This window comes from Rhamphochromis longiceps, linkage group LG14 (genome assembly GCF_057381845.1).
Source record: "Rhamphochromis longiceps isolate RC_006_pf linkage group LG14, R_longiceps_female_GT1.1, whole genome shotgun sequence".
Lineage (NCBI taxonomy): Eukaryota > Metazoa > Chordata > Actinopteri > Cichliformes > Cichlidae > Rhamphochromis > Rhamphochromis longiceps.
In genome coordinates, this window is record NC_140570.1 from 10,024,923 (window position 1) to 10,052,858 (window position 27,936).

Sequence of the window (27,936 nt, forward strand, 5' to 3'; positions counted from 1 at the left end):
ACACACTTGGCATCGAGACAAAATAGCTTCATTCCATATTTTGGACTTTAAAAAGCCTTTCTTTTAAGATTCTGTTGAAGAAAACATAGAAACATGCTTACTCTAGCAATTACACATGCATTTAAAATAAACAAAATCTTTGAAAATTAATTAAATTTTGCATATCACTTTGGCAAGGGAGGAAATATAACATATTTTCTGCTAGTCTTATATTTCAGAACTCTACCCTTGATTTTACACATATAGTTTTTTTTTGTTCCGTTACATAGAAAAAACATCTTTCTTTTTTTTTTTGATATGTCACTGCACGAAAAGAGCAACAGACAACAAAATGAACCCACACATCAAAAAGAGAAGCAAATAAAAAAACAAAATAAATAAATTGCATAATTCATTTCACATTGACAAATAGAAAAGCAGACGGTGGAGAGTAGTGGACTGCTGGAAGAACTGAGGCCTGCTTTTACTTTTGGAACGTGATGGACCCACTGACTGGCTGCAAGTCGCTAATGAACTCTGGATAAATGTAAACCGAAGAAAACCAGGACACGTTTATGGCCTTCCACATCCTCACACTGCGTGCATGTTTGTGTTTCTGACCTGAATGAAACCAGACATAACGACAGAATCCAAGAGCTCTAAACTGAGCTCAAACTCCTCTTCCTACTTTTGCATTCGCTTGTTTTTGTAGCGGAATGAGTGTATGTTGAACATGCGTGCACGCCATTCAGTAAAAATAGTCCTCACACCAGCACTGACCTGTGCTCTGCAGGGATTAGATCAGCGCTGTACTGTGCAGTGACTCTTCAGCCAGAGCTGCATATAGTACAGGACATTGGCTTGGCTTTTAAGCTCAAGGTCAGCATTTAAGCTTTCACTAGAAGTACACGCTCACAGTAAGTGAAGGCCAAGAGGTTGCTCAACCCTTAGGCATTCTGGCATGGCCTGTCAGCACATTTGTCCCTCCTAGTCCACGTAGTAAACTTCGCTGATTTCACCGAGTCCCATCGGCATCCTCAGAAGAGACTAAATCTGGGGATAATCACCTGTAAGAATCACAGAGATTATAAAAGTAAGAGTGAATGTAAAAATAGAGCTGCTGCTTAAGCTCAAAGGCCAACTGCAGATCTAGGGCCATTACTTAGCATCATGTCATATCCAGAGTATTTCCACTATAGCTTCAATATCATTTTGTGGCACTGATTTTTCTTTTTAAAATGATCAGTGATCATTTATATGTACTCTGCATGGTTTTTATGACTTAACATAAAATATAAGTTAAAGGCTGACTGTGTAGAAAATACAAGAAGCCACTGCACTGTAGAGCTCCGTAGGGGTGATCAGTTTGCAAATGCTCACTTGATACTCCTAAATGGCGAAAGCACAGAGTGTTGGTCTGTAACAATTACCTGTAAACTGATTATGGCCTCTGCAACAAGACTTAAACAGACAAATTGTGAGTTTGGCATGAACTGCTATGTTCTTGTGCCCTTGTCTCAGTCACCTAGGCCTCCTCCCCGCAGAGTTACAGGAGGAAATCATGCTGGTGGAACGAAAGTATACCCAACTGTCTCTATATCTGGTTCAGTAGGCACACAGTGTGTTCCCTCCATCTTTTGCATCATAAACTCGTGCATGTCTGTATGTGTCCAGAAATACAATCTTTTTCCCAGCGTGACTTCCTTCAGTCTGCCACTCTTTCACTCGTCTGCAATAATCAAGGTGCAACACTCTCTGTCATCTTTATCTTTTTCTGTTTCTTGCACATCATTCTCTTTTCTCTCACCATGCATGCATGCTGAAATCCAGTCAGGAAAGAAATGCAAAACGAAAGCCACTGAAATTAAAAAAACAAACAACCTACAACTGTCCCTAGAGAGCAACTACGATCAGTTACACAGCTTGATCATTCAAGAAACACCGCATTGTGTAAACATGCATTTGTCTAATGGCTCATAGGCCTTAATTACCTGAAGCTGCGCAGCTGATTTTTGAAGAAAATCAAGGCTCTATAAAACACATAAAGGTGTAACTGCATTTTAAATTCAGATAAGTAACAAGAAGTGTTATTCTAAAGAGCTGCAAAAGAAGTTTGAAAAAATCAGCTGCACATCCTCAAAGCATTTTTTTATATCAAAGCTCACAAATCTCTCCCCTTCCTACACCGTGCATGTCATTAATCAGGACCTACAGTGACAAATGCTTCAAACTCAACTAAAATGAAAAGAAAAGACAGACAGTTTATACATAAAAAGTACAGCAACAAGATTTCCCAATCAACCCGCCCCATAAAGATAAATAAATCTATTTGGATATACTCTAAATGGATAAATAATATTACCATGATATACTCTATGTAACGTTTCAGCAATAATTAAATATCTCAAGGATGGCACCATCGCTTTCTCAAAAGAAGAAAAATCATTATTCATTGTGATGTGTTTTATGAAATCTGTTTAAAGTTGTAGTAAAGCGATCTCTTCTCAAGCTCTTTCGTTATCTTTCGCTCTTCTCTTTTTGTTTCATCTCTTAGCACACGAAAAAGCTGGAGGGAGTGGAGTTTGTGCTTTAGCAGAGACTGACGCTGTCTGGCCGATCATCCGTTTGTTCATTAGTTCCTCTCAGATGTTTACGCAGCAGGAGAGCAGCGAAGGTCACTGCTGTCGTTCGAAAAACCCCTCGGGTCTGTACAGGTCTGTACAGTGGAGCAGAGCAAGAGTAAGGGATAGGGCAGAGAGGGGGGGGAGTGTTTATTGTACTCACTGTGTTTCTGTTAAAATCAACTTTTGCCAAGAGACTAAACATAAACATCGTCAGTCTTACTCTCTTGGTTTTGGCTTGTAACGGTGTTCCAGCAGAGGCATGACACGCTGTTGGGAGGCAGCGCTTTCTCTCTTGGCGTCGGTCTACCTCAAAATCTCAAGCAGGCAAAGAGAGGAAGCAAAAGAAAAACGTTCTGTCTTCCCCCCCCTCCTTGGTTCATATGTTTTCCCAAAGCGTGACGTCTCCCTCCTGTTCTCCCTCACTCTCAAACTTGCCTTCATTCCCCAGAGTCTGTCACGGCTTTGACAGTTCTTCCGTTCCTCTTTTTAATAATGTTGCTGCTGCTCATCCTCCCTGTCCCATCCCCTATCCTGCCCCCCCCCCCCCCTCCCATTTTTTTTCACTGAGGCTGACACAGTCCAGAAGAAAAGCACCATGGGATGCATCAAACAACCATGTCGCCTTCGAATATCCCCAGAGAACACAAAACAGCCTCTCATCTGTTTTCCTCCCTCTTCCCCTCTTACTCTCATCTCTAGATCAGCCCCGTGAGGATTTAATTCTCCGCATAAGAAACGAGAAGCAGAGAAGGTCGTTAGTTAAAAAAGACAGAAGTATAAAATGGCAGTTGGACTATCTCCTTATGAGATCAGCATGTCTTTATTATGTATGTTTGCAAAACGAAATTTGTTGTCCTCTTTGATGCTCTCTAATTTTCTTCCTTCTCAAGCCTCTGCTGACTTTCAGCGCCGCAGAGCCTGAGGTTTGGTCTTTTTTTTACATTCTGTTTCATTCTGTCATAGAGGAGAGGTCATCTTGTTTGACCTCCACACCATCTTCATTAAATTAAAATCAGAATTCGTTCATTCTCTCTGTTGCACATTCATCCCGCTCCCCCTCTGTTGTCTGTCTTCATCGTCAGACGTAGGCCGATTCGCTGGACTGTGTGCGTCCCAGGTTGGGTGGCTGAGACAGATGCGCCATGTCCTTCTTCCTGATTTCACAGATAGACTTCCTGCGGGCCTGGACGCCCCTGATGGCGGCCTTGATCTTGCGCCAGCCGAGATGATTGAGCTCAGCCAGATTGAGCACAACGCAAATGCCGCTCACGGCAAACATGAAGACCAGGAAAACCGTTTTTTCTGTGGGCCGGGACACGTAGCACTCCACCTCCTTGAGACACGGGTAGCGGTCGCACTCGAAAATCCCAGGCACGCTGAAGCCATAAAGGAAGTACTGGCCCGCTAAGAAGCCAATCTCTAGGGCGTTTCTGAACACCACCTGGATGATGTAAAAGCGGGAGATCCCTTCTTGACGGCGAACCTTGGAGCTCTTCCCGTGCGTGAGGCCCCGTGGGGCATTGGGGATCTCCTTCACCTCCAGACAGTCAGGTTCTTCCTTCCCTCCTCCACTATCCCCTCCGTGCTGAACTAGAATTCCATTTATGTTGCGGAGCTTCCGAGCCCCATCCCTTCCGCCGTAGTCCCTCTCCATTATTGGATAGAGAAAAGAGTAGCGCCGGTCTCTCTGCTTGGCTGACTGATGGACAGAGTAGGTGATAAAGCAGAGGCTGGGTGTGCACACCAGTATGATCTGGAAGACCCAGTAGCGGATGTGGGAAATGGGGAAGGCTTTGTCATAGCAAGCTTGGTTGCAGCCCGGCTGTAAAGTATTACAGATGAACATGGTCTGCTCATCCTCGTACACCGTCTCTCCGACGATGGCCACAATCAGAATACGGAAGATGACAACGACAGTCAGCAAGATCCTAAAAGACAAACAACACAGAGATAAATGGGGTTAATACAATATTTTCTTTTGGAGAATGCACTGAATAACAATACTGTGCATTTCATCTCACCATCTCACCTGGGTGTTATTTTTGACTCTGAGCTTGGTTTTATCCCACATACTAAACATGTAACCAAAACTGGATTTTATCATCTAAAAAATATAGCCAGAGTCCGCCCTATTCTCTCTCGGGCCAACACGGAGATGCTGATGCATGCTTTTATTACCAGTCGCATTGATTACTGTAATGCCCTGCTCTCTGGTCTTCCTAAGAAGAATATTTCAACTTTACAACTTTTGCAAAACTCGGCAGCTCGTGTGCTGACGAAGACCAGAGGGCGGGCCCACATTACACCGGTTTTAGAATCGCTGCACTGGCTCCCCGTGTGTTTCAGGATCGACTTTAAAGTTCTTTTATTGGTTTTTAAATGTCTTAATGGTCTTGGGCCTTCTTATCTCTCAGATCTGCTTTTACCATACGAACCCTCGCGGACCCTGAGGCCCTCTGGTACTGGCCTTTTAATTGTCCCTAAAGTCAGGACACATACTCACGGAGAGGCAGCTTTTCAGTGGTATGGTCCTCGTCTGTGGAACAGCCTGCCGGAGGAGCTCAGGGCCGCAGAGAACGTACATGTTTTTAAGAACAGGCTCAAGACCCACCTTTTTAATTTAGCTTTTACTTAACGTTTATTTATTTTATGCTTATTTGTTCTATCCTGTTATTCTATTATTAATTTAGACTTTACCTAATATTTATTGATTTTATTCTTATTCATTTTTTAATCTTCTTACTCTATTTATATTTATATTGTATCCTGTTCTTATTTATTTTATCATTTTACCCTGTATATATCCTATTGTGTCATATCTCCAGTGTTTCCTCAGAGGGCGCTCTCTGCACCGGGGCTGTGATCGACCATGGCTGCTGGGTCTCTGGGGGTCCTCTCAGCCTGGCTGGGGGGCTCCTTGGCCTCCCTCCTGCTGTGTGCCCAGCCTGGAGGCTGCGGTCTGTGACCGGTTCCTGGTGCAGACGGCTCTCTGTTATAATGTTTCCTCACTTGGCTCATGCGAGCCCAGCCCAATTTTTACTCTTTAAGTGTGCGCGTGTGTGTATGTGTGTGGGGGGGGGGGAATATGTGTGTATTCACATCATTTATGTTAATGAGAGTGTGGGGAGTGAGTTGGAGGGTGGGGTGGGCTGCTTTTAACTATGTAAAGCACTTTGTGCTACATTTTTTTTGTATGAAAAGTGCTTTATAAATAAAGATTGATTGATTGATTGATTGATTGCTTGATTGCTTGATTGATTGATTGATTGATTGATTGATTGATTGATTGATTGATTGATTGATTGATTGAGTTGTGTTCATCTACAAGAAAACGTCCCTATCAGAAAGGTGATAGAGGTGATGAGGGGATGAGATGTCCTCTCCCTAAAATACATCAGCATCTCTAGCTGGGTTATGGTAACCTCATTCCCTCCACCAGAAGTTATTTGTTTAATGAAATTATGTCCAGTCCTTTGAACAAAATGCTAGCAGGAAGTCAAAGTAACATTAGAGAGAAAACAGATGGCAGCTCACAGAGCTATTGTGACTGACTGGTACCATCATGTTTCTCTTTACTCGCATGTTAGGTGCATGGATACATTTTGCTGTACCATTTAACCCCGATATGAGCAAACTGATAAGAAGAATGTAGCTACATTTATTTTCTGGTCTTAACTAAGGGTTAGCTATCAGGGCTCTCTACTATAGAACCAGCTCCCAGTTTGGATTTGGACTTCCTTTATGATAAATCTTCCCATACTGCTTCTCTTGGTGATTGAACAATTCAATCAACTCTTTCCACTCCCTTGTGTTTATACACCAGTGTTATATTTCATCGTTAGTTATGGAAAAAACTCTTTCTCCCATAGCGTGTCTTTTGTCATATCTTCCTCCGCTTAACCTGAACCAGTCGTGGCAGATGGCTGCCCCTCCTCTGAGGTTTCTTCCCCTTAAAAGGGAGTTTTTCCTTCTCACTCTCACCAAGTGCTTTCTCATAGGAGTTGTATGATTATTGGGGTTACCTTCCAATATTGTAGGGCCTTTGCCTAAAAAGTATAAACTGCCTTAAGAGGACTGTTAGTGTGAATTGGTGATATATAAATATGACTGAATTGAACTGAAGGGTTCCGAACTGTCAATGGCTGACTCATTATTAGGAAAACAAAGCTATAAAGACCAAAGGGCAATAGAAATGACCTTATTAAGGCTACAAAGTTAAGCAAGGTGACTTGACACTGAAATCAAAGCACGGGCTTTAAGGACGAAAGCCGAAAAGAAAAGGGAAAACCTGTATTAACGAGAGAGAGAGAGAGAGAGAGGCATTGTGTCACTGTTAAGTCACTGTTCCCCCGGATAAGAACCAGAGAAGAAGAGTGCTCCAAATGTCATTTATCAGCCAGAGTAAACACTCCAGAAGAAAAACATTTATGTGCAGAGCATTGCTAACGCTACTCGTCAGTCCTCATAAGTCAACCTGCTACCTGTATCTTACAAACAGAGTATGTGTGTTTTGTGAAGAGGGGAAGCAGCGATGACATATCCACATCTAAATTTAGTCTCTCTTTTCTTTGCATCTTTAGGCCCAGCTAGCATAGCAACCACAGTTTAGACTCACTTAAGTTGGAAATGTGATTAATCTTGGTAATATCCAAGCACCATCTCTGTGTTGTTGGCTTTCTTGTTAACAATACACCCTCTTTCCTTTTAGTTCCATAGCAACAGGTGAGAAGGAGGTGAGCTTTGTTTGCAGATTTGGTGCTATTCCTGTGTGTGGTGTGGTGAGACAGAGATTATTGCTCCTGAAATGGGTTCACATCAACTCAGCCTCGGTGTAGGTGTGCCTCGTTATTCGCGTCTATCCGGGCATTTGCTTGCATGTGATGACTTGGCATATCTGTACACTTTGTGAGTCTGTGTGCCTCCATTATGTTAGACACACATATTAGGTAAACTGGATTCTTATATTCCTCTCTACTTTCTTTCTTGCCAACATCTTTTTCTTTGTTCTGTTCTTACTTTAGGCATCCTTCATTTATTTTTCAGATCTTAGACCGAGCAAGCACTTTAGATAGCAAGCTTTTTGCACGCTCCATGAGCCGATGGCTGTCTGGCACTGTATTCTGCGACCATACTTGTCTAAAACAAGATTGTGCACCGCAGACAGGCTCAGCAATATTGTTAGTGTGTTGATCGATTGTTGCATTACTGTTCAATCCCTTAAATACGAGGTTTGAATTCTGTGTAAGATGTGCTCTCACCAATCACCAATGTTTAGATAAATGAAAGTGTCATAAATAAGAATCGCTGTCGTTGCTTCACATGAACCCAGAGGACACGCCATTCACTGGCTCATCAAAACCTGACCTCATTACATTTATCATGGACTTATGGGTTTTGTGCATGTGCGAGTCATTAGATTTTGACATATAAAAATAGCCATGGAGTTAGTGCTAACAGGCATTACAGTATGATGAATGAAGAGAAGCTCATTCTTGAAAAAGAGCTTCACAACAGACAGTTGGAGTGTTTTGGGTGTAATTTAGACAGCAGTAGTGAATGATACACTTCCCAATTTTACATGTTAGTGTTATTTTTGCAGTTGTGTTTGCATTCATTTAAATATGTTGGTAATATTGCATATATTACATAATGCAAGCCACTAAAAAGGGGGCAAGACTTGAGGCTCCTAGGTGCTGCTCCTTGATCAGAAGAATCCTTTTTTAAGCCTAAAACATTATGTATATATACTTTAACAGGTGTCTGACACAAGGAGCTATACCTGTTTGCTCTGTTTGGTCTCATCTCTGATACTGACAGTCACCAAACTGGATTTCTCCACTGTGTTGTGTTTGGAGCATTTTCATAGAATTGCCTGACAAATAATGGGGCTTCCTGTGTGGTAGCCCCATTACTTCATTTTGCAAGTAAAATTTTAGTATTTTTTTATTAGCCTGCACTAATTACCAGATTTGTGTCTGCTTCTGTCAGCCTTACACCTTAAGAATGCAGCTTACTAGTACTTGCTTAGCACTCAACTCTCTTGTCCGATTATTATCCCAGAATGCATCCAAAACCATCAGATGATGCGATGGTGGCTATATACATCTTTTAGACACAGCCAGTGTTACTATAATACATCACTATTTGTTCATTGCTGATCCATTTATCAAATCAGTTTCTGTTTAACAGTAAAATCTAACTTTTGTGAAACAAAACAGTTTCAGCATTTCATCAACTCAGTATGTAAAAGGTAAAGTACAAAGCTTTCTCAGATTTATCATATCAATTAGAGGATTTGTTTATCTGGACACTGTTGGGAGTGGACTGTGAATCCAGGGGGAGACCCATGGTGCTGCACCTGAGACCCTGCCAGATAATCATTAGATGGCATTTGGCTGTGTGAACGGTAATCTACCAATCGCACAGTGGCTTCGCCAGTCTTGCGTGGCGCAGATGTGGAGTTGAAGGGCAGAGTTAATCCTTTCCAGAGTCCAGCGGCATGCAGCTCACATGTAACTCCTATCAAAACGACAGGTCACCAGTGATGGCTTCCAAAATGAAAAATAAAAGACTCACTGCCAATCCTTTCACCTGTGATCAGCAGCAGGGAGAGAGGAATGTCGGAGCAAGGGGGAAAGGAATAGATGCAAAAAAAACCCCAAAAATAATAAGCGATTCCATTAAGGAGCTTAGTAAGCAGGGAATTCACAATACAATGGTGGAGAGTGTATAGCAGTAATTGTGCGCACACAAACACACATATACTGTAGCAGAGGAACGTCCAAACGAGGACAGGAAACTGTTGAGTGAGCGCTAACAGAAGACATCAGCTTTCTGTTGAAGATGAATGAGTTCCAGACAGGGATAAAAGATTATAAAGTCACCAAAAACGCAGTGGCTCAGACATCTTCAACTTAAATTAAAAGAGGTATGTGCCAGTAGTGTGACGGCGTGCGAGAGATAGAGAGGGGTTAGTAAAGAAAACCAGCAATGGAGGAAAATCTCATCGTAGAGAATGAATTATATAATAGCTTCCACACGCAAACCCAGTTCTGTAATCTGTGGCTGGGCCAAGGGAGGATTCTTCCATTAGGGGTCTTTTTGTTAATGCCATCGAATAGCTTTAGATTATCGTACCGCACAGAGCAAACCCCACCTGTTTTTTTCCCTCTCCTTTTCAGAGCATTATTCTTTCTTTTCTTGGTTTTATTCACTCTTCATGCAGCTTTGGGCCCCCATTTATCTCCCTTGCACCACAACAGCAGTCGTCGGCCCCCATGAGGAATAATCCGGAATAATCTTAAAATTGTGTCTGTAGTTTTCTATGTAAAGCCTTGATTCACAAGTGATTCCCACAAAAAAAATAAAAATGAAATTCCACAGAGTAAACTTCCTTCTTATCTCATGTGGAGAAATGTGCAGATTCACATTAACATGCACAATTAAAATGAAGCAAAGATTTTTACAAAAAAGTTGAAATCAGCTTCATTTACATGATTTTTGTGTTGCTTTATCACTGAGTGTCTAGCCAGTGAGCATATTTATACACCGGGTAATTTATAAATATGCTTGAACGATATTACAGACACGTTTCTCAGCACACTCACACCCTCGGTTCCCAGCAGACAGTGTTTGTTGTTCCTTTTGACTAATTTATTGGTGATTATGCAAAAACATTACACCAACTCCAAAACGCCTCCTCTCCTCCAGCAACTGCGAGTCCCTGACCCGCCATCTTTTTTTTGTCTTTCTCATTATCTGACAATAGAGCTCTAGCAATAAAGGGGTGGTTGTATGTTTTGAAAGCTCTCATTACGGGCATGCAGTTAATTGTAAAAAAAAATTGATGTAATGTACAATAGCATGAAAAAAATTATAGCTCTGGCATGTGACTGGAGAAATCTTGTTCCATCTGTTTCTCCATATGTATGCAGACATACATGGACACAAACACACGCAATGCTGCTGCTGCTGCTGCCCTGGTAATCAACACTATTCAACTTTCAGAGAAATTAAAGTGCAATTCACAGTGCAGCCTCCGTGGTATTAGAAATGAAATCTTTAATCTATCTTTAATGTCAGTCTTTTCCAATTAAACTTTCCTCAAAAATGATAGAAATCGAGGTGATGTGGGAGTTGTTTCTCATTATGCGCTGGAGCTGAGTTTCAGATAATAATGAGGCATAGCAGATGAACAAATGTAGATCTCTGTGTTATGATGTTTGTGGAAAGGCATTTTTGAGTGTGCTGTGTTAGACAGGGAGAAAGGTTGAGATGTTAATATGGTGGAAAAACATCACAAAATTCATTAACTGTGGATGAATGCGATCATGAGAGAGCTGAGGCTCTCTTAAGCTCATATTGAGGCGGATATTGAGGAAGAGGAGGGGAAGGACAGAAAATAAGTGGCTCGAGGGATCAATAAGGAACACAGGATTGTAGATTGGAAGATGTGGCAGTGGAGATAAAAAAAAAAGAAGAAGAAGAAGAAGAAGAGGGATGAGGGATGAGGGATGAGGAAGCGCAGCAGTGGTTCCTTTACCCATAAACCCAGCAAACACACACACACACCCCTATCTTCCCTCTCTCCCTTCAATCTCCCCTCTACTCAACTTCCCTCTGCTAGTTACCACGGCAACAGGCAAGGGGCAGAAAATGAAGGGAGATGAAGAGAAAGAAGAGTGCAGACTAGAAGCTAAGTCAACTAAAGAACAGCGTGTTTCAGCCGAGCAGGGGGGTACATTTGTCGCACCAGTCAGAGCGGAGCTTCGGTGCCTCAAAGGGCTCGATGCAAGTTCACTTTATGCAAAAAGCCCAAAGAAGAGTTCACTGAAAGAGTAAATTATGCCAGCAAGGCACAGCAAATTATCCAATGTTGAGGTTGTTTAGAAGTAATTCAGATTTTCAAATCCAGAATATACTGGCCCTGCTTTTAAGTGTTTGTGTGTGGGGGTGGGAAAGGGGGGCTCGGGCTCCACAGTTATTGCATTTTAAGGTGAGAAGATAAAGGAAGTTTTAGAGATAAGATACAGTAACTATTTTAAAATATGGATACATAGTCTCGACTTTTAATGCTACAGTTTCAGTTTATGAAATCCCCAGTAATATTAAGTCAAAGAGAAAGCTCTGAGCTCTGTCTCTGCAGGCTGAGGAGTCCATCAGCTGCTTCGGGTTGTGATGTAAGGCTCATTGATACGGCTAACCTGCTAATCTTTTTCAGACTTTCACCTTTGGTCTCCTTCGATACCTGTTGGGTGCTTAGCTCGGCTTTTGTTTGCACGTCACACCACTACCTCCACTGTCAACCCCGCATCGCTGCTGCCACTCAGTTTCTATTAGTTACATCCCCAACCCGCTTGTTTCTTTTTGTTATCCATTAGTTTTTGTCCCTCACAAACTGACCAGGCAGTTCCATCTTGTGTCATCTGTTTCACCTCAGATCTGTCCCTCACTGACCCTGATAATCGATCTGAATTGCTTTTTGACTTCAAATGGAAAGCAGTGGAACAAGGTTATCTTCTTGCTGTGCCTCCACTATAAATAAAATTTCCTGACATGAGCGGTTCTAGAGGAGCTGGATGGTTGCATTCATTGGAACTGTCTTTCAAAATGCCTTTCAAGTGTCACATTTGATAGAGAGCAACTGAAAATGACCTCATCCATTATCACAATGGAAAAACTAACTAGAGACGGGAAATAAAAAGATGACTCTGTTTGGTTCTGCTATATGCTGGCTAGATTGCATAACTGTCATAAAATAATATACATTGACAGCTAGCTGTTAGCATGCTAAAAGAAGACAATGCTGAAGCTGCATCATGACTGCTTTAGTACATATTTCAGGATGTCAGTGGGACAGTTTGAGCTCTTGTTGGCAGAGCTGGGTCCACATCTGAGGAGTCAGAGGAATCATTTCAGAGACCTGTTTGCCCCAGAGCAGAGTCTTATCTCAGTGTCTGAGGTAAAATCGTATTATTTTGCTTTTTGTGTTTTCAGTTCCGACACATATTTTGAGCTAAGAGTGCACTTGTTGCAAAATGCAGTGGCTTGATTTGCCATATCGGATCAGAAATGGGCTTGGTTCAAAAAATAAATGCCGCAAATTCAAATTTAGGTGCTTGGTGTGAACACTAGCATCAGGAATAGGTGCAATACTTCCAGGATGTTACACGTCCAGTGTGTAAAGGCCTTGAGGGTTGAGTTTTTAATAAACTTAGGCATTAAGGTCTGCCATAGAGGTGGAAAAAGGACAAGTTTAACAATCAGGGAGCCCTCCATACACTGCTGTTTTGGGGTTTTGTAGTGTAGTCAGTGAACATCCTGCTGATTTCCTGTTCCACACACCAGCTATAGTTTATACAACCACATATATTTTTAAAAGCTAATAAAAAAGCTGTGTTGTTGTCTGACAATAACCAGTGATTCTGGTTTGCATTTCAGTCAATGTTTTGCCTTTTCTACATGAACTGTTTACCTAGAGATTAGTCATTTTAATATTGCTGTATTTTGAATTACATTTTTTTACTAAAGACTCATAATCCTAAAATTAATCTCTATACTGATTTCATAGTTGGGCAGACAGTGATTCATCTTTTCTGAAGCATTAAAATATTGGTGTCTGGGACACTGAGAGCCTGAGGGCTGTGGTGTACACCGTGAGTTTTTAAAAGCTTAGCTTAAAGGCGGGCTGCAGATGAGTGCTAATAAAAAGCTGTAGAGGGGTAGAATAAGAACTGAGTAGTTTTTGGGAGCCATGGCGCTTCAGAAAAAGAAGGGACACAGTACTGCAGCATGTTGAAAGGACAAGTGCCTCAGCTGAGGCAGTTAAGGCTTGGACCCAGAAAAAAGTACTTTTCAGAGGGTCACAAAAAAGTCATGTAGGTCACTTTGGAGACAGTTATTAGGTATATAAACTCTTAATGATGTTCAGCAATACAACAGACAAAATATTGCTGATTTTTTTTCTTGCACCCCATCGCCACCCTTTATCCTGCTTCTCTTTCTGCTTTTTCTCTGAAAGGTTCAACTCTTTATCTCTCCTGTGTGTCTTAAGTAAACCAGTTGTTAACCCAAATCCAACCAACAGCGCGGACAGATTTAATCCTGTCACATCAAATATGGATGGACACTTGTCACACACTCTCTCTCACAGTCTGTCTGTTCCTTTGCCAAGGTTTATCAATAGCTCGTAGTTCACAGCAGGTCATCTGGCACCAGGTTGGATCCAGCCTCATACAGGAACCCTGAGACCCACACTCTCACACACACACACCCAGGGGGATGTTCCGGTGCTTCAGGCCAGCGACAGAAGGAGTGAGGGGGCTGCCCTCTCCCCTGCTGACAGACCTTTATCCTGCATGGCCACCCACCTCACCACATACACACACACACACACACACACACACACACACACACACACACACACACACACACACACACACACACACATAATCACATGCACAGACACTCTAAACGAACTAAACTAAAATACGGAGACCTGTAACACCAGCGATTGCACTGAGCACCAATTCTGTCAGGACACCTTTCCATGCACATGTGCGTGCATACACACACACATTTAATCAGATACACGCAGTCTTCCAGCTGTTACAGGGCATCACAAAGCCGATTGTGACTGACATTGCTGAGTCCGCCATCTCAGGAGAAGATGAATTTCTAATACAGAGACCAGTGAAAATAGTTACCGGACCTTTGCTCTCGAGTCAGATGGGATCAGGGCTCCGTAGCTGTTTACTAACAGTTTGCGGTTCTCTAACATGGCAAACCTGACTATTCACCTTTGCTGCTTGCTAAATTGATTTTCTCGTCTTTCTTGATATCTGGCAAGACATGAGTTGTGGACGGAAGCCAGGGTACCTAGAGAGAACCCACACTAACACGGGAAGAACATGCAAACTGCAGATAGAAAGAGCAAGATGTTTATTTTGTTTTTATTTAGCTTTTTCATTTAGGAATAAAATATAAACCTGGACGTGTTTAGTGCATGGCTGCCTTAAAAATGGCAACAGACAACTTTCTCCATCTTTCATATACAGTCTATGGTTTTATCCTGCTTTTCAGAGGTGTGATCACAAACTGCCTGTAGTAAATACATGTTTTCTTAGTCTTTCATTAAATAGAAATAACTGAGTGATAATTGCCTAAAGTAAACTATTTCTTTTCATTCCCTGCTAAGCTCTCCCTTTAAGATTTCACATGCTATTTATTGTCAGAAAGCTTGAAGTGAAAAGCTTCTATCGAAACCATGTGACGTGATATGAATGGAGCCTCGATAAATGCCACACAGATGCCTGTTGGGAGACACAGCTTTCTCCAGTAAATTGCAGCCGGCATCACAAGTCTTTTCTGCTGTCATTCTACAAGTTGTGAAGTCTAAATTTATCTGTATTCACCTCACAACACTGTCTACCAAGTATCTCTTTTTTTTATAATTAGCTACGAGAGTGGTGCAAATGCAACCTACTGCTGACCTACCTCCCTGCAGCTCTGCCTCACCGCTTAATTGAAGAATCTGCAAATGCACTGTTCCAAAAAATAGTTATGTCAAAGTATCTTACTGTATATTTTACAGTTTTGTACTGTCCTTCTAGAATATCATGAAATTTACATAAGTAGACTGTGATTTTATATGTCAAAGGTAAAATAACATAACATCACTGTACATATCGTAAAACACAATTTACTTGTTTTTTAAATATATATTTTTTGTATATTAGCTGTGCTAATTATATATTTTAAAAAGTAAATGTAGAGGTAGGAATTGCAATTAATATAAATCTCAAAGTATTCACAACATTCCTGAACAGAAATAGGCCTCTGCACATGGGGTGAGGGTGTGGCCATGAAAACAATGTGACATGCCATTGGATGTTGGGACACATAATAACATGACGCTAAGCATCGGCTAATGAATGTGAACTAACAACCACAAGGTCGCGGGTATGGCTGTACTGTAGGAAAAAATCCTAATTTACAAGTATTTTACTGTGCGTTTTACAGTTTTGTTCTGTTCTTCTAGAATATCCTTAAAGTTACGTAAATAGACTTTGACTTCACATTTCAAATGTAAATTAACGTTAAATCACTGTAATGTAATAAAACATAATTGTCATGATTATTAAATGTATCTGTCTGTACATATGCATATTTAGATTGTTAAAACACATTCACAAATGTATCATGATTTCACAAATATCTGTCCGTTATTTGAAAGATCGAACTGTTGAATTCAAATGTAATGCTATGGAAAAGTATATAACATGATTCCTATAAGCTTGTGTTACATCACATAAGTATTATTATCATTGCTATTTGGGGTGATCGTGGCTCAAGAGTTGGCAGTTCGTCTTGTGATCAGAAGGTTGCTGATTCGAGCCCTGGCTCGGACATTCTCAGTATTGTGTCCGTGGACAAGACTCTCCACCTACTGGTGATGGCCAGAGGGGATGATGGTGCGATATGGCAGCCTCCCCTCTGTCAGTCTGTCCCAGGGCATGCAATCCATTATTATTTAAACCAACTATTAACTGTATATTTCTGTACATTTACGTATTATGATTCATATTGCCATATTAATTGACCTTGTTTATAGGTAATTTCATTATTTGATCACGTTAAAATGTTCCTAATTTAATGTCTAAAAGCACTTGGAAAAGGCAGAATCCCATGTAAAATTAGCGCAACAAACTCTATTTTCATTACTGAAAATGACTGTATTTTCATGAGAAAGTTATTTTCTGTTATTTTACTGTAGTATTTTGGCGCCCCAGCTGCTGGAATATTACCGTTTTTTAAGATGTTTTTTGTAACGGTGTGGGATCGTGTTTCGTGGAGTGAGTGTGTGTGTCGAGGTGTGAATGCATTGCCACGATTTTGCTACTACTTATAAGACTGACAAACAATGATTTTGGTCTTTGTGGCCTGTTGGACAGCAAACCTTAAAACTTATCTTTGACCTACAAACAGTCAAAACTACATCACACACACATGAAAATCAAGGTCAAAACACATAACCAAATTAAATGAAAGCAGTATAAATACATAAGCAAATTAATGAATTAACTTTTACGTTTTCATACATTTTTCCATTTGCCAAAGAAAAAAGTACTGTAAGGTGTTAAATTTAGACAACGCACACTAGCTTGCTGGGTTTTTTCTCAAAGGCATTTCCATCTGCAGTACTTTACAGTATTCATAGAACACTACAGTAATTTACAAAAATATCCAGCATAGTGGTGTGACTACAGTTTTGTATGGTGTTGTATCACTAATGGGGATTAGATTAGTATACTGTTTTCCTGCCGATGCTCAGGTAGCTCTACCTTGGCAACAGACCATGTGATAGAGTTCAATGGGAGAACACGACATTAATAATAGACTTTCTAAAATTGACTCACTGATCATTCACTCTGTATCAATGGTGAGACTGAAAAAAGTGAAAGGAGTGAAATGAGTCACCATGGCAACAGAGCAGCCAGTGGGAGCGTTGGTTTTGGGGGGTAGGTTGTAAGGTCGTGATGGAGGAGTGAGGCACGAGCAGGAGAAAGAGCAGCAGGACAGAGGAAGCAAGCGATTGCGTGGGCAGGAGATGAGGGATGGAGCGGGGGTGGGGGTGGGGGTCAGTGGAGGGAAATAGAGAAAGACAGAGAGAGAGAGAGAGAGAGAGAGAGAGAGAGAAATGATGGCCGTAATCCGGATTAAATCAGTGGGTTTTGGACAATCCCGAGCTAAGACCGTCCGTGCCAACTCCCCACCCACCGTGGCAATCCCGTGCCAAGCCCCAGCCCAAATCAGCCTCTTTGGCACATGCAGGGAGCCTCCATGACACACAAGCAGACAGCACATGGCCATGCAGGGAACATCCCAAACCCACTCACACAAAACACACTCCAGAAAAAAAATATTACTAATACCTATTTTTATACAGTGTTTCTACAATCATGCAATCATGCAAATCAATGACAAATATGAATGACTGAAAGACACATGACATAAAATTTTTTAAATGATCTTAAATCCTGGGTTTTATATAGATGTAAAAGATCAACATAAAGTATGAGAATAAAAGCTGCCACTGTAGCTGGTTTAAAGACACGAGCCTGTGCTTGCTTCGGTTTTTACCACAATTTTAATGATATTCCAGTACAGAAGCTCAGAGATATACAGATATACAGAGGGACATGTTGGAACATTTTGAAAAACTGAGAGTTTGTGTAAAAAATTTAGCAAAAGTCGATGAGATAGAAACAAGTAACTATGAGATGATGTTGCGGCAGCAAGCAAAGGGACCATTGCAGTGTATACTGGGGCCTTAACACGGAGAGACAGACAACCATTCACACTATGGCCAATCACTAATTAACCTAACTGCACTTATTTGGACTGTGGACAGAAGGCAGAGTACCTAGAGAGAACCCACACTAACACGGGAAGAACATGCAAACTGCAGATAGAAAGAGCAAGATATTTATTTTGTTTTTATTTAGCTTTTTCATTTAGGAATACAATATAAACCTGGGCATGTTTAGTGCATGGTTGCCTTAAAAATGGCAACAGACAACTTTCTCCATCTTTCATATACAGTCTATGGTTTTATCCTGCTTTTCAGAGGTGTGATCACAAACTGCCTGTAGTAAATACATGTTTTCTTAGTCTTTCATTAAATAGAAATAACTGAGTGATAATTGCCTAGAGTTAACTATTTCTTTCATTCCCTGCTAAGCTCTCCCATTAAGAATTCACATGCTATTTATTGTCAGAAAGCTTGAAGTGAAAAGCTTCTATCGAAACCATGTGACGTGAAATGAATGGAGCCTCGATAAATGCCACACAGATGCCTGTTGGGAGACACAGCTTTCTCCAGTAAATTGCAGCCAACATCACAAATCCTTCCTGCTGTCATTCTACAAGTTGTGAAGTCTAAATTTATCTGTATTCACCTCACAACACTGTCTACCAAGTATCTCTTTTTTCATAATTAGCTACGAGAGTGGTGCAAATGCAACCTACTGCTGAGAATAAAGCGCGCTCCCTGCAGCTCTGCCTCACCGCTTAATTGAAGAATCTGCAAATGGGATCGTGCTTCGTGGAGTGTGTGTGTGTGCCGAGGTGTGAATGCATTGTCACCCCCTATCTGCTTGCTGATATGATCAGCTGCAGACATGGGGACTGCGACAGTTTTGGCAGCATGCACGTTCGTGTGAGAAAGCGTGTCTATGTGTATGCTCCTGCCCCTGAGTGATGAGTAAATATAGTAACCGCACTGCAAGCTTACGCACATGTTCGTATATTTGGATGACCATCTGGTTATGAGTGCGCACATGTGTGTGAAGGGGCATTTGTGTGAGAAGGCAGTGAATCAGATGGTGCAGCATGTTAGTCCTGGCAGAGATTGTGTGTGTCTTAGCAAGGTGTAAGGTGTGTGCACTTTTGCTATTTGTTTATTCGTGTTGAGTCAGTTGCACTGTGCAGACGCTGATACTGCCTCTGAGGAATAGTCATCACAAACACGCACACTATAAACAGCAGAAACAGATGGATCGACCACAAACCAAGTGGTCCTAACAGTAATCCAAGTGAAGTGTTAAGATGCAGCCGAAGATGGGAGTTGCTTTGTGGGGTGCAAGGGGGATAAATCAGTGTCAGAAGAATATCCTTTTCATCTTCAAAAAGCGAGATGGGATGAGATAACAGGATACATGATGATGTGTAGAGGAGTGGTTTTATCTGATCAACAGACAAACATGATGATCAATCAAATAAAATGGAGCGTCTTTACAAAGCCTGCATAGTAATGCTCTTAGTCATGTCTCACAAAAGCATATTGTATAAATAAGACAATAATCTCACAGTAATCTCACAATAAAAACACCAAGCTCACAAAAATAGACCCAAGTGAGAGAACATCAAAAGCTGACGCTCTGCCTTGTTCCAAACAAAGATCAAAGATAGATATTTGTTGTAATTTTAGCCCTCGTATTTTATGTAAGTTGCTTTTTTTCCCCTCTTCCTAACCTTTTTATAGCACTGAAAACAGCCAGGCAAGGATGAGTTTTAATGACATTTCATTATCATTAAATCACAGATTCACTGTGTTTTGTAAGCACTGCGTGCACCATACACTTACAGATATTCTGGGTGGCCCTACATGGGAATTTGTTCCACTGTAATCAAATGTTTAAATATTTCAAACACAACTGTCTCCCTTGGTAACAGCTGTGTTTACATGCATAGGAGTGCATTAAATACAATCATGTGAAGAAGTAAGAGTTCACAGGACTTTTATGTCCAGTCCTGGACAATGTTAAGTACAACCTTACTGTTTCCACAGGAATTAAGAGCAGAGGTAGCAGCCAAGTGCTGCTAATCAAATGCATTTGATTTACGGATAATTAGAAAGTGTGACCACTGCTGTAAAAGCAGAAGTCTTGGCAGTTTGCTGGTCTGGAGCATTCAGGTATGTGTTAACACAATGCCGCAACCTCCCCAGGATTGGACGTGGCAGCAAATTCACTCCGAGGTCGGACCGAGTATTGCTTAGAGAAAATGCAAAAAAATGCAAAAGCTACATCTCAGACTCTAGTGGCCGCAGTTAACATGTTAAATGTTAAAGTTCATGACAGAACAATTAGAAAAAGACTGAACAAGTGTGGCTAGTTTGGAAGTGTTACCAGTAGAAAGACTTTTCTCTCTACAAAGAACATGGCAGCATGGCTTAGGTTTGCAAAGTTAATCTGAATAAACCAAAAAGACTTGTAGAACAATAGTGACTCAGTCACTAATATGCATAAGGAATTGTTCTTACCCTGCACAAAAAGTGAAAAAAAGTGATGATGAAAAAGTGAATCAGACTTTTTGCAAATCCTTGGTGTCATGCTCACTGCCTACAATCCGCATACTATCTGCTTACCACTATACTGCCATTTATTTGTATAAGGAAACAAGTTCACCTTGAGGTGGAAAAGGTGGTGACAATATTGTTATACGCAGGGTTGCACATAAGTGGTCTGCAGGTGCGCATTCGCTGTCAAAATAAAAGACGCACACCAGATAAGAAGTTGCCACGCGCGTTTGCGTACATATTAAAGGCAGTGTTTTTGTCCGGTAGAGTGGTATTTTCACAGCATATTCTGCACCACATCTCTGTGCGTTCATCATTTGTTTGAAGCCAGCTCACCTCCTGCAACCACTTTTCCGAGAATACGCGCTTCTTTTGCGGTTCGGACTCCTTCTGACATTTCTTTGGAGGTGGAGGAACACCAAAGCTTGCTTCTTCGACATCTTTAAGAGTTCTGAACAAATGTCTGTCCTCCTCCAGAAAATCTTATGTACGCAAACGCGCGTTGCAACTTCTTATCTGGTGTGCGTCTTTTATTTTGACAGCGAATGCGCACCTGCGGACCACTTATGTGCACCCCTGGTTATATGAGACAATCCTGCAAAAAAGGTCAAAAAGGTTTGGCAGGACAAAGTCTGAATTAAGAAAAGTAAATGGCGTCTGAAATGGAAGCCAAAAAAGGCACAACTTTGCAAAGGGTTTCCATGGACACCTCATACCAGCTGTCAAACACGGTAGTAAACACGGTAATAATTTGGGCTTGTTTTGCACCCACAAGATCCCCAAGCACATTAGCGTTACTGTGTCATCTATGAACTCCTCTGTATAGCAAAGTAGAATCTGAAATGCATAACCTGAAACTAGGTCATCCAACATGGCAATGAGCAAATCTTGGTATCTGTCTATGGATGCAGCTTTTTGACTAGGGTAGCTCACATTAGCTAATAACTTGGCAGTCTAAAAATGGTCACTTCTGGCCCTGAAAAACCAACCAACCATTTCCAGCTTCACAATGAGAATCCACTAGAGGATTACCTCATGGGCCATCATCTTATCCATCTTTTATTTACAGTCTGTGAGTTACATCAATACCCCAAAACCACATTTACTGTGGGTAGAGGTGATTTTTGTAGTTTAAACTCATTGTCTGGCTTTTTAAAAAAAAAAAAATCAGGGATCCGAAAGGTGTAATGTTTGCTTTACTTTGGATTCAGCTTGTGCCGCTAAAGCATGAAAACCAGCATGCAGTGATGTGAAGTTTGTTTATGATAAATAATTCATTGCATCACTCTGAGTATCATGCAGTAATACAGATGAGCACAGGGACTGCTTTTCTTGGGTGGGTTTTAAGGTATTGACTTTGTGACAACACAACAGTGGATGCCGGCAGGTGGTTCTTAATAACTTAAGGTGAATCAGAAGTGCGTGGATGCACCACCAGGGACACAACTGGTTCTGCTTTCCACTCCATTTTATAAAAAGTAGAGCGAACCATATGATAACTGCTAAGGATTCAGTTGCAACTTGGATTTACACTGCTGTTGGCAAAAATGATTTTCACTGCACTGTTCTCAAGTGATACAAAGCTAATGACTGCCTGGAAGGGTAGAAAAATGTATCAGTCTAGAACTAACAAGCACATATATGATAAGTAACAATAAAGTCTTCTAGATATTTCAACTATAATTACTTTTTACAGCAGGGTACCAAAGTTAATGTAGCAGAGCTTTAAAAAGAAACAATATCTTATAAATGAAGACAAGACTAAATTGCCTTAGATAGACATTTTTCCAGGGTGGATCCCATGTTTGTGTGTGTGTGTGTGTGTGTGTGTGTGTGTGTGTGTGTGTGTGTGTGTGTGTGTGTGTGTGTGTGTGTGTGTGTGTGTGTGTGTGTGTGTGTGTGTGTGGTATTGTCCAGGTTAAACTAACCCTCCAGTATCATTCTAACACTGACCTGCTCCGTCCTCCAGTGAGGTGCTAACACTAAACCCATAAGCCTTGCTGAGTCACCCCAACAGGGACAGCTTCCCTCTGAGGCTCTGCAAGGTGAATTCTTTCTGAACTTTGACCCCTGCTCTAATTTTCATCCCCTCCACCCTTGAGATGTTTTTATAAATTGATGCCCTCCTAGATGCACAAAGCAGATTGGCATTAATGTACAGGTTTATCATCTACTTTAAATAATGTCTTACAGTGTAACCAGTAAGCTGTCAGCCTGTAAATGTCATAGGCAGCTGTGAAACCCAAATGCAGTACACAGTATTTAAAATCAAAATCATTCTTTAATGCTGTTTAGAAATGTTTTTTTGAACTGAATCCAAATATTCAAAATCACTTGGAATAAATTCCTCAGAGAAAACAGAGCAAGAAAGTGAAGAGCAATCAGGGACAGACCCAAACTGAGCGTTCAAATACACAAAGGCTGATTAGGTGGTCGGTAAATAAAACAGGTGTAACCAATCAAGCAAAAGAAGATTTAACAAGAAACAAAAGGGAGCTAGAAACAAATAGAAACGCAAGGAATGCAGAATAATAAGACTATCCTCAGGAACTACGAGCTTGAGACTAAGTACGCTAATGAAAATACATTAAGAACATATAAATGTTAAGCACGCAGTGTGGGTGCTCGGTTAATGACCCAGGAGCATGACAGTAAATGCCATGTCAACCCTGACCTTAGCATATGTGGAGCGTGAGATTGAAGCAAGGAAGAATAAGCAGCTGGGGTACAGCGAGAGGATGGGGGAGGAAGTAGATACGGGGTGTAAGCAAAAAGAAATGAGAACACAAGCTGTGTAATTACATGCAGTTGCTCTCTTTTTCTCCCCCAGCTACAACTCTGCCTCTATAGTAATCCCAATGGAGGCTGGTTGTAGTATTCCAGGCATGAAAGGCTGTGAGCAGCTAAAGAGCAGCTCTTTCCTGCTCTGAGGGCTCATTTCCAGGATCTTTGTATCTCGAGCAGGAACACTAGTGCATACTTGTGAGGCACCGTCAATAATAAACTTATGTTTGATATTTCATTTCCAGATGCTGCATGTAATTAAAGTTTTATCAGCAGCTGTGTAGGAGCCATCTAATGTAGCAGGAATGGCATGAGTCTTACTCCCATCAGTAATTCATAATCTGGCAATATAACATGTGAGGTCATTTTAATAAGTGTTGTGTGGTAGCACCGTGAAGGCGCTGACATTACAGCCGGCAGCATCTCAGGGGTCATTACATATGAATGGAAGGAAGTGTGAAAGCAGAGACAGAGAGGGATGGAGGGAATACATGTTGGCGGTCTCACTTGGCTCCCTGTTAGAGTGTCTTTTTAACAGTCTCGCAGGGGAATCTGCCGCAAGTGACTCGATATCGCAGCCTCTTTCCTTTTTTTTCCTGCAATATAGCATCATTTGTGAGCTAATTCTAATTATGTACAAACAAAATCGAGCGTAGCCTCTACGGGGTTGCGAGTGCTCCACAGGGACTTGCTAAATAAATGCACCATGATCTAAAGGTCATGTGACGACAGAGCTGAAACTTGCCACCAACCAGAGACGCATCGAGTTGCAGATAACAAAGGTCACTAATAAATATTGGTTTTAGCTTAATGCATGCATTGGAGTGTGCTGATAAAGTGGCATACACAGATACATGCACACATATATATGGATGAGCTCCCTGAGTGAACACTCTTGAGATTTACAGGGGCCGTGCTGAGGAATCCCACTGAGAGAGCAGGCCTTCGTCAAGAACGAGATGGAGACCTTGACTGGAAACATACAGTATTGATAAGTCTGCATGTGCACAGACACGCTGAGATCAAATGAAATCCTCCATCATCTTCTCTTCTGAAGGGAGACGTTAATGAACTGAAGCTGGAAGGCCTACTTGAAATGCACATCTAAGCAGTTCGAAGGCTTCAAAATGCTCCAGACAAAGTGCTCGTCAGATCATCTAACAGTGTCTGAAAACCTTTGGGTGCGTTTGGTCAGGCTTACAGTAAATTCTTTACATTTTTTTTAAAGCAGAAACAGCGAGAGCTGAACGAACTACAGTTTGGGAATTTAACCCTTTCACGCATGGTGGTGGTCACAGTGACAGCTATTCAAAGGCTGTTTTCTTGTATTTGTGTCAGTGTTGATGGTATACTTGCACATAAACCACTACATTGGACACTGATGTGTCACTCTACACCAAATTCAGAATGTATGTTGTCCTCCTAAGTGGACAAACTCTTAGAAAAGTACATGTTTAAATAATGAAGTTCAAAAATATTTTTTTCATGCCTAAAGATTAATAAAAATACTTAAGAAAAAAAATCCTGATTGAGGTTGTCATAATTCATCCATGAAAGGGTTAAACAGATCAGGATTTGCAAAAAACTTGTTATCCTGTCTTCAAGTGTGACTGTTCAAAGCCAGCATAAATACTGTTTGATTACTGGGGATTTATGCTTCACCGGGAAATCTATGCTGTAGCAACGTCACAGCTGCAAACCCCTCTGAAACCCTACTCTGTAATGTAGCATGCACCTCCCTAGAAATATAACTACACATCAGGTCAATGCACCTCGCAACTTCTGGGATTGTTCTCTTCAGTACTGACAGTTCCTCCTTTGCATTTGCAGCTACTTTTCACAGAGTGAGAATAACCATCATCATCTCAATATAAGGTGCAATAATCATAGCATCAATATAAGGACTCACAAATTCCCCCAAAGTGGATTGTAAATACTATGCAATGTGAGGAAACATAAAAAGAAGTGGAAAAACTAGAATCACAAGTATGTTTGCCCCTGAAATAAACAACAAAAAGCAGGAACCAGCAGGGAAAAAAGTCCCGGCATTTTATTCGTTTTTGTCAACTTGCACTGCATATAAAACACCAGGACGCGACCACATGGTAATTAACACATTAATAATGTAGCAGCACAAGCAGAAATGTTGGCAGTAACATTGGTCATAGTCTCTACAAAGATTCCTCACAGAAGTATAAATCCGGCCTTAGATCAGAATACTTTATTAATCCCAATGAATTATGTGGTCACAGTTGCTTAGAGACAGTAAGTACCAAACTAAATTTAAAAATACAATATATTACAAATGATATAGTTGATATAAAATTGATTAATATTGTTATTTTCTCTATAGCTGATGTGCAAATAACAGCATTAGCCTCCAAATATGCAAGAGTATAATTTTCTGTAAAAATGTGAAAAGTCATGTTGTATTTGAGAATTAGGTATTTAAATATTCACTTTGAGTAGTGAGAGTGTTTCTGCATACCAGCTCTCAGAGTGCTGCATTATCTGTTGATTTGGCTAAGTTTAAGAATTTACTGAAGTCAACAAAGTAAATTATTTATGAGAAAATTCGAGCAAATGCAACTCCTTTACGCCTTTACTCCATAAATACGCCGGCTCCTCTGTCAGGTAGCCAAGAACGAGCAGTGCCACCTAAAGAGGCTCAACATAAGGACTGAAAATCAGCCAGAGAAACTTGTCCTGATGGCTCCAGAGAGCGAATGTGTGATAGAAAGACATGCAAATGCTTGATTAAGGTTGTTCTTTTTCCCAGCAGATTCTGAATAAAATTGAAAAATTGAAAGATGGAGAGGATCATGTCTTTGAACTATTAGTATCATAGAGTCATGTTTTGTAGCTTCAGAGAGTCACTTGCTTCTTGATATTTTTATCTTATGAACTTTAATCTTAGTGTTCATTGTTTCAATGTTTTGCTTTTATTCTGGATTCTTTGAGGGCGGTTGTTCTCTCTTATATTGTCTCTAGTCATGCCTATTAGGGCTGTCAATGGACCTGTTTAACACTGCTGCTCATAAATGGTGATGCTGATCACTGAACTTTTATTTTACTGTCTTTGGGGTGGCTCATTGAGAAAGCCATTGTAAGAATAAATATTTGGCCTGCTAATTAATATCAAGGTTTATGTTAACAGGCAAAAAGTCAATGAGGTACTTAGAGCTTTAATCGCTCACTTAACATTTCAGTCAGTTAAACCCATGAGGTAATTCGTATTGCAAATGGACAGGCCTGAAAGTCTGTTTCATTAAGCGACCTGTCTTCTATCAAGCGCCGCTTTCCATTCGATTATTGGAGATCAATATTAGGAGGTGGGAGGATGGACTTACATGTTTAGCAGTCTCGTGCTGGCCAATGGCAGCTGACAAATGACACTTCCGCATATGGAAGGAGGACCATAGCGACAGAATGAGTGATGTGTTGACAGCAGTTAAGTGGCGAGTGTTATATCACAGCTTGTGTTCAGAGGCTGTGTGTACCAAAAGGCAGTGCCACAGTCCATCATGTGATCCCGGAGAACTCGATTTACACCTGGGCCGCTGCTCGTAATGGGAAGAATAAATCACTGCTAGCAGGTGACGCACAAGAACACACACACTCGCAGGCAGAACTAAAGCAAGCGCACATGATCTGCTGCCAAAGTACGTTAGAGCTCACGTTTTACGTACAGCCTGAGTGTTTCTGTAGACACACACACACATACATATAAACCCTGACTGTAGAAGGGACTCTACAGTCACGGTCGTGTGTATTCTTACACGAAGGAGTGTTATATTACTGCTAAAGTGTGCGTGACTCATGTATGACAAATTGACTCAGGCACACGCTGGCATCGCCTTAGGGACAGCAACCTGTCCAGTGCTTCTTTCACAGGACGCCACCTTCAGTGACCAATGAGATGAAGGAAAAGAGCAGGGGAGAGACAAATGGGTTTAGGACTGACGGAAACAAGCTTTATTAAGAGACTTAAGTCCATGATTACACAGAAAAAGCACAACATAAAATATATATATATGTATATATATATTTAAAACATGAAACAATATTAGAAATAGAATCTACAATGAATACAAATCTTATATTACACATAGCGCAGTTATAAGAAATCAGTTTACACAAACACTTCAACCATTGATTCATTAGACTGGATGAGTAACAGGAAAAATTCACAGTAGGATTCATGAGCGCTAAAATTATACTGTTAGCAGAACCATTCAAACTTTCTATAAAAGTGAACATTAACTTCCTGAAAAGTGCTTTTAAAGTACAAACACCTACACTTACAAACATCTGACATTGCATCTTTGGATGCAACGTGTACCTTCTGGATCTACTGATGAGCATGCCAGTAAAAGAGAACCCTCACAATGTACCCAGGAACACATTGTTTAAATTTACCAATAGTTTCCTGTGGTTTGCTCGATCAAAAGCTTTACACACATCAATAAAACACATGAGGACTGATGAATTTTTGGTCCTATACAAGTTCACTGTTTTCTTAAGTCCACATATACATATGTTGATACCATGCTTGAAACTAAACTGATTATCCAGAGAAGAGATATACACACTTTATCAAGCAGGATTCTTTCTAGAACCTTAGATAAAATACTGGCTAGTGTAGTCGGCCTATAATCATCCAGACAGCTCACTAGTCCAGCTTTGTCC

The 27,936-nt window shown here is 40.9% G+C and overlaps 1 protein-coding gene across 1 annotated transcript in view; it reads right to left on the bottom strand.

Annotated features, from left to right (window-relative positions):
- Window positions 1-3,177: 3,177 nt before the first annotated feature.
- The window catches only part of gjd1b (gap junction protein delta 1b), a 31,100-nt gene continuing 6,341 nt past the window's right edge, over window positions 3,178-27,936 (bottom strand). The window contains exon 2 of the mRNA XM_085380363.1: window positions 3,178-4,531. Within this exon, the coding sequence (XP_085236489.1) occupies window positions 3,682-4,531 (850 nt within the window). The 3' untranslated portion in view covers window positions 3,178-3,681. The remainder of the gene's footprint in view (window positions 4,532-27,936) is intronic.